The 16,385-nt window shown below is 41.2% G+C and overlaps 2 protein-coding genes across 2 annotated transcripts in view; both read right to left on the bottom strand.

The window, feature by feature from the left end:
* The window catches only part of LOC308617933 (vomeronasal type-2 receptor 1-like), a gene marked incomplete at both ends in the record, with an annotated part of 43,834 nt that overhangs the window by 14,018 nt on the left and 13,431 nt on the right, over positions 1-16,385 (bottom strand).
* On the bottom strand, positions 8,730-10,452 carry LOC308617765 (proline-rich protein 23C-like). The gene has a single exon (XM_081235135.1). It carries the CDS (start codon positions 9,763-9,765, stop codon positions 8,977-8,979), a length of 789 nt encoding a protein of 262 aa, XP_081091261.1. The 5' UTR covers positions 9,766-10,452; the 3' UTR covers positions 8,730-8,976.

Genomic DNA, 16,385 nt, shown 5'->3' with positions numbered 1-16,385 from the left:
GCATGAAAAATAATTTAGAAATGTCCAAATAAACCACAAGAGTAAAACGGTTTTACATATATATATATATGTGTGTGTGTGTGTATATATATATATATACACACACACACACACACACATATATATATATGTTCTGACCAAGTCTGCTAATGAGATAAGCTGAGAAAAATGATTATGGAGTGCATTATCATTCTGGTTTTAAATAAATCATAATTTTTTACTTTTTGATGCATTTATGAAGCATCCTTAAATGTGCCTATTGACTCTCTCTACCGTGAGGTCTTACTTTTCAGTTTTTACTTACATCAATCCGGGAGTGTGTCAAGGAGCATGAATTCTCGCTTGGACTACACCACCACCATTCACCCTGACACTATGTGGTCCCTTGACCCTCCCTAAAAACTCTTTTCTCTGCAATCCTAACACATATTTGTTGCTTTTTGAGCAAATTTAAATTGTAATATTGAAATCTTCAAATAATAAATTAGAGCATTGTTGTTTACCATATAAAAAGATCCTTTTTGTTAAAAAAGAAGTACTCAGAGGATTTCTTTTAAAATGAAAGAACTCACCTATAGCATAACTTAATTTCTCATTTTTGAATTTACCACAATTTCCCTAGTACCGATGAACAACTTAGTACTCAGATCTTGCTTTCTAAATTCCATTCTCCAGTAAATGGAAATAGGACTCTGGAGAAATGGCTACTTCAAGGCTGGGGCAGAGAAATACAAGACAAGCCTGGAACATCTTAGCGTTCCAGAAAGTAAATTAATCAGAAATTACAGTGACATGTCAAAACGAAATAGGAGCCTACTCATAGTGGCTCCCAATTGTCCAACCTGGAGAATTTTGAGCAACAAAATGCGTAATGATAGTTATGAATTATTATACTCATAGAACAGTATATCCATGAGTCCATGTGATGCAAATAAATTAGTGAGGGAAAAGTAAAATTCCATTTAATAAATGTAGAAGGAATGAGGGAAATAGAAAAAAATTACCATTTAAAAAATGACACAGTAATAGTTGTTTCAGGCAATAATCATCATCAAAGGATGCTAAAGTTTGTGGATCAAAGCATTACGTAAAACAGAATATTTTCAGAGCTTCAAAATATTGCCTCACAATATAATTATTAATTAAAAAGGGAAACATAGTAACTTTATAATGGAAAAACATGGTGACATCACGGTCACTAAGTAATCAAAGTTAATGTCACCATTAATGAGACATAGTGACATCATGTACCTCCTGATATGAGACATAGAAAAGGATACATATCACCTTTACAGTATTATTGCCAGAAATGCATAACCTAAATATAATCATGAGGAAAAAAATTAGACAAACATAAATTGAAAAACGTGTTATAAATAGCTGTCCAGTACTTATGAAAAGTATCACGTTCATTAAAAAAAAAGGAAAGGCGAAAGATTTATACGACCTGAAGAGAAACCAGAGTATATACATACACACAGACACACACATGCATATATGTATCACATCACATCTTCTTTAGCTGTTCATCTGTTGATGGACACTTAAGTTGTTTCCATATTTTGGCTGTCATAAATAATGCTGCCACGAACATTCAGCTGCATGTATCCTTTCAAAGTAGTGTTTTTGTTTTCTTTGGATGTATACCCAGGAGTGGAATTGCTGTATCATATGGTAATTCTATTTAGTTTTTTGAGGAACCTCCACACTGTTTTCCACAGTGGCTGCACCAATTCACATTCCCACCAACAGTGTACGGGGGTCCCCTTTATTTCACAACCTAGCCAACATTTGTTATTTGTGGTCGTTTTGATGTTAGGTGTTCTTACAGGTGTGAGGTGGTATCTCATGGTGGTTGGATTTGTATTTCTCTGACGGTTAGTGATGTTGAGCATCTTTTCATGTTCCTGTTGCCCGACTGTTATGTCTTCTTTGGAAAAATGTCTGTTCACCTCTTCTGCCCATTTTTGTTAATTGATTTTTATTGGAGTGTAGTTGATTTACAATGTTGTGTTAGTTTCAGGTGTACAGCAAAGTGAATCAGTTATACATATATCCACTGTTCTTTAGATTCTGTTCCCATATACGTTATTACAGAGTATTGAGGAGAGTTGTATAAACTTTTTTTTTTACATCTTTATTGGAGTATAATCGCTTTACAATGGTGTGTTAGTTTCTGCCTTATAACACAGTGAATCAGTTATACATATACATATGTTCCCATATCTCTTCCCTCTTGCGTCTCCCTCCCTCCCACCCTCCCTATCCCACCCTTCTAGGTGGTCACAAAGCACTGAGCTGATCTCCCTGTGCTATGCGGCTGCTTCCCAGTAGCTATCTGTTTTACATTTGGTAGTGTATATATGTCCATGCCTCTCTCTCGCTTTGTCAGAGCTTACCCTTGCCCCTCCCCATATCCTCAAGTCCGTTCTCTAGTAGGTCTGTGTCTTTATTCCTGTCTTACACCTAGGTTCTTCGTGACATTTTTTCCCTTAAATTCCATATCTATGTGTTAGCATACGGTATTTGTCTTTCTCTTTCTGACTGACTTCACTCTGTATGACAGACTCTAGGTCCATCCACCTCATTACACATAGCTCAATTTCGTTTCTTTTTATGGCTGAGTAATATTCCATTGTATATATGTGCCACATCTTCTTTATCCATTCATCCAATGATGGACACTTAGGTTGTTTCCAGCTCCGGGCTATTGTGAATAGAGCTGCAATGAACATTTTGGTACATGACTCTTTTTGAATTATGGTTTTCTCAGGGTATATGCCCAGTAGTGGGATTGCTGGGTCATATGGTAGTTCTATTTGTAGTTTTTTAAGGAACCTCCATACTGTTCCCCATAGTGGCTGTACCAATTCACATTCCCACCAGCAGTGCAAGAGTGTTCCCTTTTCTCCACACCCTCTCCAGCATTTATTGTTTCTAGACTTTTAGATGATGGCCATTCTGACTGGTGTGAGATGATATCTCATTGTAGTTTTGACTTGCATTTCTCTAATGATTAATGATGTTGAGCATTCTTTCATGTGTTTGTTGGGAGTCTGTATATCTTCTTTGGAGAAATGTCTATTTAGGTCTTCTGCCCATTTTTGGATTGGGTTGTTTGTTTGTTTGCTACTGAGCTGCATGAGCTGCTTATAAATTTTGGAGATTAATCCTTTGTCAGTTGCTTCATTTGGAAATATTTTGTCCCATTCCGAGGGTTGTCTTTGGTCTTGCTTATGGTTTCCTTTGCTGTGCAAAAGCTTTGAAGTTTCATTAGGTCCCATTTGTTTATCTTTGTTTTTATTTCCATTTCTCTAGGAGGTGGGTCCAAAAGGATCTTGTTGTGATTTATGTCATAGAGTGTTCTGCCTATGTTTTCCTCTAAGAGTTTGATAGTTTCTGGTGTTACATTTAGGTCTTTAATCCATTTTGAGCTTATTTTTGTGTATGGTGTTAGGGAGTGATCTAATCTCATACTTTCACATGTCCCTGTCCAGTTTTCCCAGCACCACTTATTGAAGAGGCTGTCCTTTCTCCACTGTACATTCCTGCCTCCTTTATCATAGATAAGGTGACCATATGTGCGTGGGTTTATCTCTGGGCTTTCTATCCTCTTCCTTCTGCCCGTTTTTCAATCAGGTGGTTTGCTTTTTCCTATTGAGTTGTATGAGCTGTTTATATATTTTGGATATTAACCTCTTATTGGTCATCTCATTCCCAAATATTTCCCCCCATTCAGTAGGTTGTCTTTTCATTTTGTTGATGGTTTCCTTTGCTGTGTGAAAACTTTTAGGTTTAATTAGGTCCCATTTGTTTATTTTGGCTTTTGTTTCCTTTGCCTTAGGAGACAGATTAAAAAAATATACAGTAAAGATAGAAAATCAACCATGTACAAAGCTAGTAGGAAGGTTAAAAGCCAAAAGTAGTAATATCATCTGTATCTACAGTAAGCAGTTTGGGGATACACAAAATAATTAGATGTAAAATATGATGTCAAAAACAGTAATCATAAGGGGAGGAGAGTACAATTGTAGGGTTCTTAAATGCATTTGAGATTTGAGATCAGCAACTTAAAACAATCACATATAACAATATATCACTGTATATAAACTTCATGATAGACACAAACAGAAAAATCTATAATAGATGCACACAGAAAAAAGAGGCAAGGATTTGAACATGACATTAAAGATAGTCATCAAATCACAAGACAAAAGAATGAAAGAAGAAGAAAGGAAGAAAAAAGCACTACAAAACAAATTCAAAACAATTAATAAAATGGCAATAAGAACATACACATCAATAATTATTCAAAGTAAATGGACTAAATGCTCCAATCAAAAGATATAGGGCGATAGATAAATGAGGACCTACTGTATGGCACAGGGAACTCTATTCAATATTTTGTATATAATAACTTATAATGGAAAAGAATCTGAAAAAGAATATATACCTATATAGATCGCTTTGCTGTACACCTGAAACTAATACAACATTGTAAATCAACTATACTTCAATAAAAAGTTGTTTGTTTTGAAAAAAAAAGAGTGGCTGAATGGATACAAAAACAAGACCCATATATATGCTGCCTACAAGAGAGTCACTTCGGATCTAAAGACACACATAGACTGAAAGTGAGGGGGTGGAAAAAGATACTCCATGCAAATGGAAATAAAAAGAAAGCTGGGGAGCAATACTTACATGAGACATAGACTTTAAGAGAAATAGACTTTTGTGGTTTTGATTTGCATTTCTCTAATAATTTGTGATGTTGAACATCTTTTCATGTGTCTATTGGCCATCTATGTCTTCTTTGGAAAATGTCCTATACCCATTTGGGGGTTGTTTTACTTTTGTTGTTGTTGTTGTGAGTTCTTTCTATATTTTGGATGTTAACCCCTTACTGGATATATGATTTGCAAGTATCTTCTTCCATTAGGTAGGTTCCCTTTTCATTTTGTTGCTGGTTTCCTTTACTGTGCAGAAACTTCTTAGTTTGATGTAATCCTATTTGTTTACTTTTGCTTGTGTTTCCCTTGCCTGAGGAGACAAATAAGTGGAAAAGTGTTCTGTGCTCATGGATTGGAAGAAATAACATCGTTCAAATGTCTCTATTACCTAAAGCAATCTTCAGATTCAATGCAATCTCTATCAAAGTCCCAAGGATATTTTTCGCAAAAATAGAATAAAAAAGTCTTAGATTTACATGAAACCATAAGAGACCCTGAACAGCCAAAGCAATCCTGATAAAAAGAACAGAGTTGGAGGTATCACACTCTCTGATTTAAAACTATATTATAAAGCTACAATAATCAAAACAGCATTATATTTGCAGAAAAGCAGATACATAGGTCAATGGAACATAACTGAGAACCTGGGAGTAAACCCATACATATATGGATAATGAATTCATGGCAAGGAAGCAAAGAGCGTACAATGGAAAAGGACAGTCTCTTCAATAAATGGTGACGGGGGAGCTTCCCTGGTGGTGCAGTGGTTAAAAATCCGTCTGCCAATGCAGGGGGACACGGGTTCGATTCCTGGTCTGGGAAGATCCCACATGCCACGGAGCAACTAAGCCCGTGCGCCACAACTACTGAGCCTGTGCCCTAGAGCCCGCGAGCCACAACTACTGAGCCCCTGTGCCACAACTACCAAAGCCCGTGTGCCTAGAGCCTGTGCTCCGCAACAAGAGAAGCCACTGCAATGAGAAGCCCATGCACTGCAACGAAGACCCAATGCAGCCAAAAATAAATAAATAAATAAATTTAGATTAAAAAATGGTGTTGGGAAAACTGGACAGCCACATGCTAAGAAAAAAAAAAAAGAAACTAGACCACTATCTCACACCACACACAAAAGTCATCTCAATGCATTAAAGACTTTAGTGTAGGGCTTCCCTGGTGGCGCGGTGGTTGAGAGTCCACCTGCCGATGCAGGGGACACGGGTTCGTGCCCCGGTCCGGGAAGATCCCACATGCCACGGAGCGGCTGGGCCCGTGAGCCATGGCTGCTGAGCCTGCGCATCCGGAGCCTGTGCTCTGCAACGGGAGAAGCCACAACAGTGAGAGGCCCGCATACCGTAAAAAAAAAAAAAAAAATGGGCAGAAGACCTAAATAGACATTTCTCCAAAGAAGACATACGGAAGGCCAAAAAGCACATGAAATATGCTCAACATCACTAATTACTAGACAAATGCAAATCAAAACTACAATGAGGTATCACGTCACACTGGTCAGCATGAGCATCATTAAAAAGTCCACATATAATAAGTGCTGGAGAGGGTGTGGAGAAAAGGGAACTCTCCTACAGTGTTGAAGGGAATGTAAATTGGTGCAGCCATTATGGAGAACAGTATGGAGATTCCTTAAGAAACTAAAAAGAGTTGCTATATGGTCCAGCAGTCCCACTCCTGGGCAAATATCCCGAGAAAACTCTAATTTGAAAAGATACATGCACCCCAATGTTCATAGTAGCACTATTTAAAATAGCCAACTGGCGACTTCCTTGGTGGCGCAGTGGTTAAGAATCTGCCTGCCAGTGCAGGGGACACAGGTTTGAGCCCTGGGCTGGGAAGACCCCACATGCCACCAAGCAACTAAGCCCGTGTGCCACAACTACTGAAGCCCGCTAGCCTAGAGCCCACGAGCCACAGCTACTGAGCCCACATGCCACAATTACTGAGGCCCGCGTGCCTAAAGCCCGTGCTCTGCAACAAGAGAAGCCACCGTAATGAGAAGCCTGCGCACTGCAACGAAGAGTAGCCCCCGCTCGCTGCAACTAGAGAAAGCCCACGTGCAGCAACAAAACCCAACACAGCCAAAAATTAAATAAATAAATAAATAAATGAAAAAAAAACCCCAAGACATGGAAGCAACCTAAATGTCTATCTACAGATGAATGGGTAAAAAGATGTGGCATACCTATACAATGGAATACTACTCAGCCATAAATGAGAATGAGATGATGCCATTTGTAGCAACATGGATGGACCTAGAGATTATCATACTAAGTGAAGTAAGTCAAAGAAAGATAAATATCATATGATATCACTTATATGTGGAATCTAAAATATGACACAAATGAAGTTATTTACAAAACAGAAATAGACTCACAGACACAGAAAACAACCTTATGTTTACCAAAGGGGAAAGAGGGTGGGGGAGAGATAAATTAGGAGTTTGGGATTAGCAGATATAAAACTATTATGTATTCAGTGTAAAACAGATAAACAACAAGGTCCTACTGTATAGCACAGGGAACTATATTCAATATCCTGTAATAAACCATAACCATGTAAAAGAATATGGAAAAAATATATAACTTTGCTGTACACCAGAAAGTAACACAACAATGTAAATCAACTATACTTCAGTTAAAAAATAAAATAAAATTTAAAAATGTGCTAATGAACAGCTGAGTCAAATATAAAAGGAACAACAACTTGATTGGCAGAGACCTCTTGCCTGCAACAACAATAAAAAATGGCAGAACAATGGAGTAATGTCTTTAAAGTACTTAAATAACACTTTAGAATTAGGAATGAATACATAATAAAAATTTTCAGATATACAAGACTATGAGAGTGTACTACACAAAACATGTTGAGATTTACAAAACCAAGATAATTTACTACACATAGGGTATAGTGGAAAGAACTATTAACGTATATTCTTCAGCAAGAAGAAAATTGAGGCTAGACTTTGAGAGTGGAATATAAGAATAAAAAGGTAGAGAGGAAATGGTAAAGCATGTTGGTGAATATAAATAGTATTGATGTTTAAAGAAACTGAAACCATCTTGTTTTCAGCTTTACCTGTAGATTTTATTTCTTTTATAAAAATGTGAAAGAAATATGGTAATTAATTAATGTTTTATTTTTAAATTTTTTATTTATTTATTTTTGGCTGCGTTGAGTCTTCGTTGCTGCACACGGGCTTTCTCTAGTTGCGGTGAGCGGGGGCTACTCTTCGTTGAGGTGCACGGGCTTCTCACTGCAGTGGCTTCTCTGGTGGCGAAGCATGGGCTGTAGGTGCGTGGGCTTCAGCTGTGGCTCATGGGCTTAGTTGCTCCACGGCATGTGGGACCTTCCCAGACCAGGGCTCAAACCCATGTCCCCTGCATTAGCAGGCAGATTCTTAACCACTGCGCCACCAGGGAGGCCCCTAAATTAATGTTTTAAGAGTTAGAGGTTTGATTTACAAAAGAAAATACTCGGGGTAGAATTTAACAGTTATGAATAATGTGGAATAGCAGGAATGCAAACATTTTACATCAGTCTCTGAGTCAAAATAACCGGAGGAAGAGATTTAAAAAGGAAATGCATATCCTAATACATGCTGAAAACATCTGATAAAATCCAGCATTTATTCATAATGAAAAGTGAACTTGACTGGAAGAGAACTTCCTCAGGTTAAGAGGAAGCTATGAACAAACATCATACAATTATGTATAGTAACCATCATACCATTTTGCAACTTTCCAGGAGAGCAGCTCAAAACACCAAGAAAGAGAAAAGCCATGGCTAAAAATCTTCATAAATGCATGGGAAAACATATAACATGAGAAATCCAGTTATTTATTGGTTTGGGGAGAAATAGGGTAGCAATAGGGTATGGTGCTGGAGAGAGAATTTGAGAGAAAATAACCAATGCAAATGAGCGGGAATGGATAGGCCTGAGAATGATGTTGTAAAGAAGTCCAGACGTCTCAACACACATTGTCCGGTATCCCTGGGCAGATTTTCCATTTCAAAGATGAGGTCTAGAGTCTGCTTTCTTTTCCTGACGTCCTCTCCTGCTACTATAGCCAGTCTGGAGGGAAAAAGGAGTTGTTGGCCCACGAGATGCTTAATTTCCAGGTTGTAGGACATTCAGTGTAAAAGACGCCGGGAAATCCATTGGGCCTCCAGGATGGTAGCCAGAATGTGTGTGTGTGTGTGTGTGTGTGTGTGTGTGTGTACCCCGGGGTGCAGTTCATTCCGGGAACAGACATCTCTGGGCCTCGCGCTTAGGACGGTAAGGGCGTTGGGGGCGCTCGTGAGGACCCGGACTCGGAGAGGGAGGTAGAGGTTGGAGTGGTGAGTCGAGGGAGAGCTCCCGAAGGTGCAAGTGCAGGTTGTCGTCGTGGTGAGGAGAGCGTTTCTCTGGACTAGGATTGGGCGCCCGAGGACGGGGCTCTGGGACAAAGCCCTGCGCGCTGGGTCCCGACACCCTTGCGGTGGGGCTGCGGAGCTCAGCGACGGAGCCGGCTTCAGCCTCCATCCCAGGCGGCAGGAGCTCGGCGTCTGCTTCCTCCTGGTTGGCCTCTTCTTGACGGGCGATCTCTGGGACAGCTGCGCAGAAGAATCCTGGCTCCCGGGCCATGTACTCCCCTGGAGCGCTCAGGAAAGCGGCCCGTTGCAGGCCCTGTCCCCACGGGCCTTCCACGCCCCAGCCCAGGAGGGCCTCGGGGACCAGCATGAGGATGTGATCTCCGAGAGACACTTGCAGCACGGACGTGGGCTTGGGCGCCAGCAGCACGTCGACGTCATCTAGGGGCAGGTGCAGGGCACAGCCGGCGGGCAGGACCACTACGGAAGTCAGCGCGTCCGCGGCCGGAGGTCCCGTCAGGTTGTCCAGGCTGGGCGCCGCCTCGGACTCGGACTCGGACTCGGGGTCCTCGGGCTCCTCCGTTCGGCGGCGCTTGGCGGGGCCGGGTCCTTCGGTCTGCGGTCCCCACCAGTCCGCAGGGTAGGCCCTGGGCCTGCGGGGCCGTTTGCCCATGACCTCGACCGACGGACGGCGCCCCCGGGGCCTGGCAGAGGGCGAGGAGGCGCTCGATCCTGCACGCTGTGACGGGTTTCGACGACGGCTGAGGCAAGCCGGGGCGGGGCGGCGCGATGCGGGGACGGCAGGACGGCGCGATACGGGACGAGTCCTCGGAGCTCCGGGGCCGCCTCCTGCAGTTGGTCCTGCAGTTCAGGTTTCTAGGGCAACGGCGTCTGGCGCGGGGCTGGGCCTGGCGCCTTCGAATCTTCAGCTCGTCACGCCGATTCGTCTACGCAACAGACAGCGAAAGATGTTGCCGGTGAAGCCAGTGAAATCCTAGTCGCAAAATGTCACGCGAAGCCCCGCCCCCTCCAAGGCTCCGCCCCGTAGACCTCGCGGTATCTGTGCTGCCCAATAGCCGGGGCTGTGGTTGGTAGAAAGCTACTGTTAAAGTCCTCCAGGGGCCAGAATACTCGTGTACTTCGTTTTTAGAGAAAAAAAGATACACCGAAAATGGAACTTTAAATATTAGTCACCTTTAAGGTTAATATTTTCCTTTGATTTCAGGCATTCTAGAGAAAAAAACCACTCAAATAGACCACCCCCCTGGCAACATAAAACGGACCTATCTAAACGTTCCATGAAATTCCTTTAATGCTTGCGCTTTCATTTCAGGAGTAAATGGAAAATACTCATATATGTTTAGGTAAAGCTCTGTCTTAATAGTCAAATATTTGTGGCAGTTCCTTCCTGAAGATAAAAGCTGTTACAAAATTAAAACAATCTTAGTATAATTAACTTGTTTTATTCAGTATTTATTATATGTCAACCATTCTACTGAGGTTTAAAAAATGATCTTCATTTATTAAATTAAATTAAATTAAATTAAATTAAATTAATTTATTTATTTGGCGGTACGCGGGCCTCTCACTGTTGTGGCCTCTCCCGTTGCGGAGCACAGGCTCCAGACGCGCTGGCTCAGCGGCCATGGCTCACGGGCCCAGCCCCTCCGCGGCATGCGGGATCTTCCCGGACCGGGACACGAACCCGTGTCCCCTGCGTCGGCAGGCGGACCCTCAACCACTGTGCCACCTGGGAAGCCCTGATCTTTGTTTTGAAAAAATTTTTTGTTTTTATGTACTTTTGGCTGCGTTGGGTCTTTGTTGCTGCGTGCGGGCTTTCTCTAGTTGCAGCGAGCGGGGGCTAGTCTTCGCTGCGGTGCACAGGCTTCTCATTGCGGTGGCTTCTGTTTGTTGCGGAGCACGGGCTCTAGGCACACGGGCTTCTGTAGTTGTGGGACGCAGGCTCAGTAGTCGTGGCTCTTGGGCTCTAGAGTGCAGGCTCAGTAGTTGCGGCACATGGGCTTATTTGCTCCACGGCATGTGGGATCTTCCCGGACCAGGGCTCGAACCCGGCATGCGGATTCTTAACTACTGCGCCACCAGGACCCTGGTGGCGCAGTAGTTAAGGTATGTACTAAAAGCTGTACACATTTAATGTAAACAACTTGAGTTTGTAGATAAGGATACACTCGTGAAACTATCACCACAATCAAAACCATAAAAGTTATCTATGACCTGCAAAAGTGTCTTCCTGCCCTCTTTGAAAAAAAAATGATCTTTTTTACTTTTCACAGCACCTGAAGCTCAGAGTGGTCAAGTGAGGTTTCAAAACTTAAATATGTACCAAGTTTGTGTTAGATATAGGCATCCAATGCAGACTTCTCTGGTTTTAAATCATGAACTCTTAACTCATACATTTATTGCATACACCTAAGAGTGAATTACTATAATTGGTCCTGTGTGTGTCTTTTCAAGTTAATAGGTAGGGACTTCCCTGGTGACGCAGTGGTTAAGAATCTGCCTGCCAATGCAGGGGACATGGGTTTGATCCCTGATCTGGGAAGACCCCACATGCTGCAAAACCCGTGCGCCACAACTGCTGAAGCCCTTGTGCCTAGAGCCTGTGCTCTGCAGCAAGAGAAGCCACTGCAATGAGAAGCCCGCGCACTGCAACCAAGAGTAGCCCCTGCTGGCCTCAACTAGAGAAAAGCCAGCATGCAGCACCGAAGACCAGACACAGCCAAAAATAAATAAATAGATAAATAAATAAACAAAGAAATAAATAAATTTTAAAATGATAAAAAAAGATTTAAAAAATGTTAATAGGTAACGCCTTCCTCTTTTTTTTCCCCAAAATATTTTTCACAGTTTAAACTCCTGTGAACGGAGTATGTTTCCATTTCATTACATCCTTGTAAACATTTCTTATTGATAGACTCTTAACTGTTTTCCAACCTGGTGTAGTAAAATGCTATATCATTGTGTTTTCATTTTGCATTTCTGATTGCCAGTCAAGGTGGATCATTTTTTTCACATGCTTATTAGCCAACATTATATTTAATTCTTTGAAATATTCCCATCTTCTTGTTTTTTTTTTACTTAAAAAAATTAGGTTTCAACTTTTCCTCCAACTTTTTGCAGTGCTGGTTCGTTCTTCAAAGACCAACTCTGAGGGCACTTTCTTGAAAAGGGCATTTCTGACCATTTCGTTTGGAATGGTTTCTTCACTTACTCTCTATCTCATCCCTCTCTCTATGGCCTTCATAGTATTACCACATTCTGTAAATAACCAAAATATTGTTTAAAGACATTGGGGTTCAGTCATACTACTACCAGTCACTTATCAAATGTATGTGTAGCAAATGTCTCTATCACAGGCTTTGAAGACTTTCGCACTTGATTCACTGTAATTCTCACTCATTGCACATCTGCTGTAGTTTGTGGTGAGTTTAATATTGTCATGGATCCCTCCTCCCCCCACATCTTGGCTTCTCAGTTCTCTTCCTCTTCAGTAATTTTGTCCTCCCTCCTACCTCATTGACTCATACTCTTTACTTTGTCATTATGAAACTTATATGGTAGTCATCAGTTACATCCATTAGACTATAACTTAATTAGTAAATAGTAAACTGTAAACTGCCTTCGCTGGTCAAGCTCACTTTAACTGTTTTTACAAAAACTTGCATATCCCCCAAGCATGATGTAGCCTAAAGAGTAAGCTACAAGGCTTCTTCACGACCCCTATAGATAAGTACCTCTGATGTAAGAGTCTTAAGATGTTTGCCCGAGTTGTTTTTTTGGAACTTGGAGTCAGTTGTCCAGTTTGAACTTCAGCTGGTTAAGACTGGTTGGGACAACCGCCTCTCCCCTCGGCCATGCCAGAGTGTCTGATCGGTGGCCATTTGATGTCAGAGGGCCAAAACCTCCACCCTAAGAATATGCTAATGTCGCCGTTTTCTGAACATGCATCCTCTGAAGAAGCACGTAGCTTAGTTGCACCTGCCGAGAATAACGATACATCTTTTTTTTTTAATGTATTTATTTATTTAATTTATTTATTTTTGGCTGCGTTGGGTCTTCGTTGCTGCATGCGGGCTTTCTCTATTTGCAGTGAGCGGGGGCTTCTCTTCGTTGCAGTGTGCAGGCCTCTCATTGTGGTGGCTTCTCTTGTTGTGGAACACGGACACTAGGAGCGTGGGCTTCAGCAGTTGTGGCACACGGGCTCAGTAGTTGTGGCACGCAGGCTCTAGAGTGCAGGCTCAGTACTTGTGGCTCAAGGGCTTAGTTGCTCCGAGGCATGTGAGATCTTCCCAGACCAGGGCTCGAACCCATGTCCCCTGCATTGGTAGGCGGATTCTTTTTTTTTTTTTTTTTTGGTAGGCGGATTCTTAACCACTGTGCCACCAGGGAAGTCCCGACCCGATCTTTTTCTCCTTTCCGGTCACCTTTCCCCACACTCCCTGCACCTCAGGCCACCCTAATTCTTTATCCAGTAAATATCCCTAGCCCCTGGCCTTTGGGGAGATGGATTTGAGATCTGTTCTCCTTTCTCCTTGCTTGACTGCCTTGTGAATAAACCCTTTCTCTGCTGCAAACCTCTCTATCTCAGAGTTGGGCTTTCTGTGTGTGAGGCAAATGAACGTGGCTCAGTAACAATTACTCCAAATTGTGACCCCCTCTGTAATCACAATTTAAAAGATTTATTCTCAGAGGAGTGGCTACCTCCTAACTTTCTAGCTTAGCCCTTTACATATCCAAACTCCATCAATGCTTATGCCCTTCTGGAAAAATTCATCTTTTCAGTGAAACTTAAACTATCAGTTCTTCACTTCCCTCCATAACTGGAGCTTAAATTCCACGAATAGTCATTTTAATCATTGCTATATGTATATCTTTTTTAAAAATTATTATTTATTGAGGTAACATTTGTTTATAACATTATATAAGTTTCATATGGACAACATTATATTTCTACTTCGGTACACACTACAGCATGCTCACCAACAAAGATTTAGTTTGTATAGTCACCACAGAGTTGATCCTCTTTATCCATTTCACCCTTTCCCCTCTGGTAGCCACTACTCTGTTCTCTGTATCTACATGTTTGTTTTTGTTTGGTGTGGTTTGTTCATCTACTTTGTATGTTTTTTTTTTAAATTCCATATCTACGTGAAATCATATGGTATTTGGCTTTCTCTAGCTGACTTCTTTCACTTAGCATAATACTCTCAGTGTCCATCCATGCTGTGGCAAATGGCCAGATTTTATTTTTTTCCTATGGCTGTATCTATATTGTATATATTGTGTTTCACCTCTTCTTTATTCATTTATTGGTTGATGGGCACTGCGGTTGTTGCTATACCTTGACTATTGTAAATAATGCTGCAATGAACATGGGGGTGCATAAGTGTTTTCAAGTTAGTGTTTTCATATACTTTGGATAAATACTCAGAAGTGGGATAGCTGGATCATATGGTAGTTCTATTCCTGCATTTCTAAGGAATCTTCATACCGTTCTCCTTGGTGGCTGTGCCAGTTTACATTCCCACCGACACCGCAGGAGGGCTCACTTTTCTCCACGTACTCGCCAACACTTTTAATTTCTTGCCTTTTGATAAAAGCCATTCTAACAGGTATGAAGTGATATGTCATTGTCGGTTTTTATTTTAGTTTTTTAAAAATTGAGGTATAATGGAGTTACAGTGTTACGTTTCAGGTGTACAAGTTAATGATGAACAATTCCTAAAGATTATACTCCATTTATAGTTATTATAAAATATTGGCTATGGACCCTTGCCTGGCGGTCCAGTGGTTAAGACTCCATGCTTCCACTGCAGGGGCCCCGGGTTCAGTCCCTGTTCAGGGAACTAAGATCCCCGTGTGCTGCGGGGTACAGCCAAAAAATAAATATTGGCTGTATTCCCTGTGTTGTACAATATATCCTTGTAGCTTAATTACTTTAAACATAGTAGTTTATACCTCTTCATCTCTTACCCCATCTTGCCTCTCCCCACTTGTAACCACGAGTTTGTTCTCTATATCTGTGAATCTGTTTCTTTTTGGTTATATTCACTAGTTTGTTTTATTTTCTGGATTCCATGTTTAAGTGATAACATAACAGTATTTGTCTTTCTCTGTCTGACTTATTTCACTATGCATAATACCCTACAAGTCTATCCATGTTGTTGTAAATGACAAAATTTCACTCTTTTTTTTATGGCTGAGTATATACATACACACAGACACACACATGCATATATGTATCACATCACATCTTCTTTAGCTGTTCATCTGTTGATGGACACTTAAGTTGTTTCCATATTTTGGCTGTCATAAATAATGCTGCCACGAACATTCAGCTGCATGTATCCTTTCAAAGTAGTGTTTTTGTTTTCTTTGGATGTATACCCAGGAGTGGAATTGCTGTATCATATGGTAATTCTATTTAGTTTTTTGAGGAACCTCCACACTGTTTTCCACAGTGGCTGCACCAATTCACATTCCCACCAACAGTGTACGGGGGTCCCCTTTATTTCACAACCTAGCCAACATTTGTTATTTGTGGTCGTTTTGATGTTAGGTGTTCTTACAGGTGTGAGGTGGTATCTCATGGTGGTTGGATTTGTATTTCTCTGACGGTTAGTGATGTTGAGCATCTTTTCATGTTCCTGTTGCCCGACTGTTATGTCTTCTTTGGAAAAATGTCTGTTCACCTCTTCTGCCCATTTTTGTTAATTGATTTTTATTGGAGTGTAGTTGATTTACAATGTTGTGTTAGTTTCAGGTGTACAGCAAAGTGAATCAGTTATACATATATCCACTGTTCTTTAGATTCTGTTCCCATATACGTTATTACAGAGTATTGAGGAGAGTTGTATAAACTTTTTTTTTTACATCTTTATTGGAGTATAATCGCTTTACAATGGTGTGTTAGTTTCTGCCTTATAACACAGTGAATCAGTTATACATATACATATGTTCCCATATCTCTTCCCTCTTGCCTCTCCCTCCCTCCCACCCTCCCTATCCCACCCTTCTAGGTGGTCACAAAGCACTGAGCTGATCTCCCTGTGCTATGCGGCTGCTTCCCAGTAGCTATCTGTTTTACATTTGGTAGTGTATATATGTCCATGCCTCTCTTTCGCTTTGTCACAGCTTACCCTTGCCCCTCCCCATATCCTCAAGTCCGTTCTCTAGTAGGTCTGTGTCTTTACTCCTGTCTTACCCCTAGGTTCTTCATGACATTTTTTCCCTTTAATTCCATATCTATGTGTTAGCATACGGTATTTGTCT

The sequence above is a fragment of the Mesoplodon bidens genome (genome assembly GCF_964165515.1).
Source record: "Mesoplodon bidens genome assembly, chromosome: 5".
NCBI classification, from domain to species: domain Eukaryota; kingdom Metazoa; phylum Chordata; class Mammalia; order Artiodactyla; family Ziphiidae; genus Mesoplodon; species Mesoplodon bidens.
The sequence above is the reverse complement of the archived record's forward strand: the minus strand, read 5'-3'. Positions and strand labels throughout refer to the sequence as shown.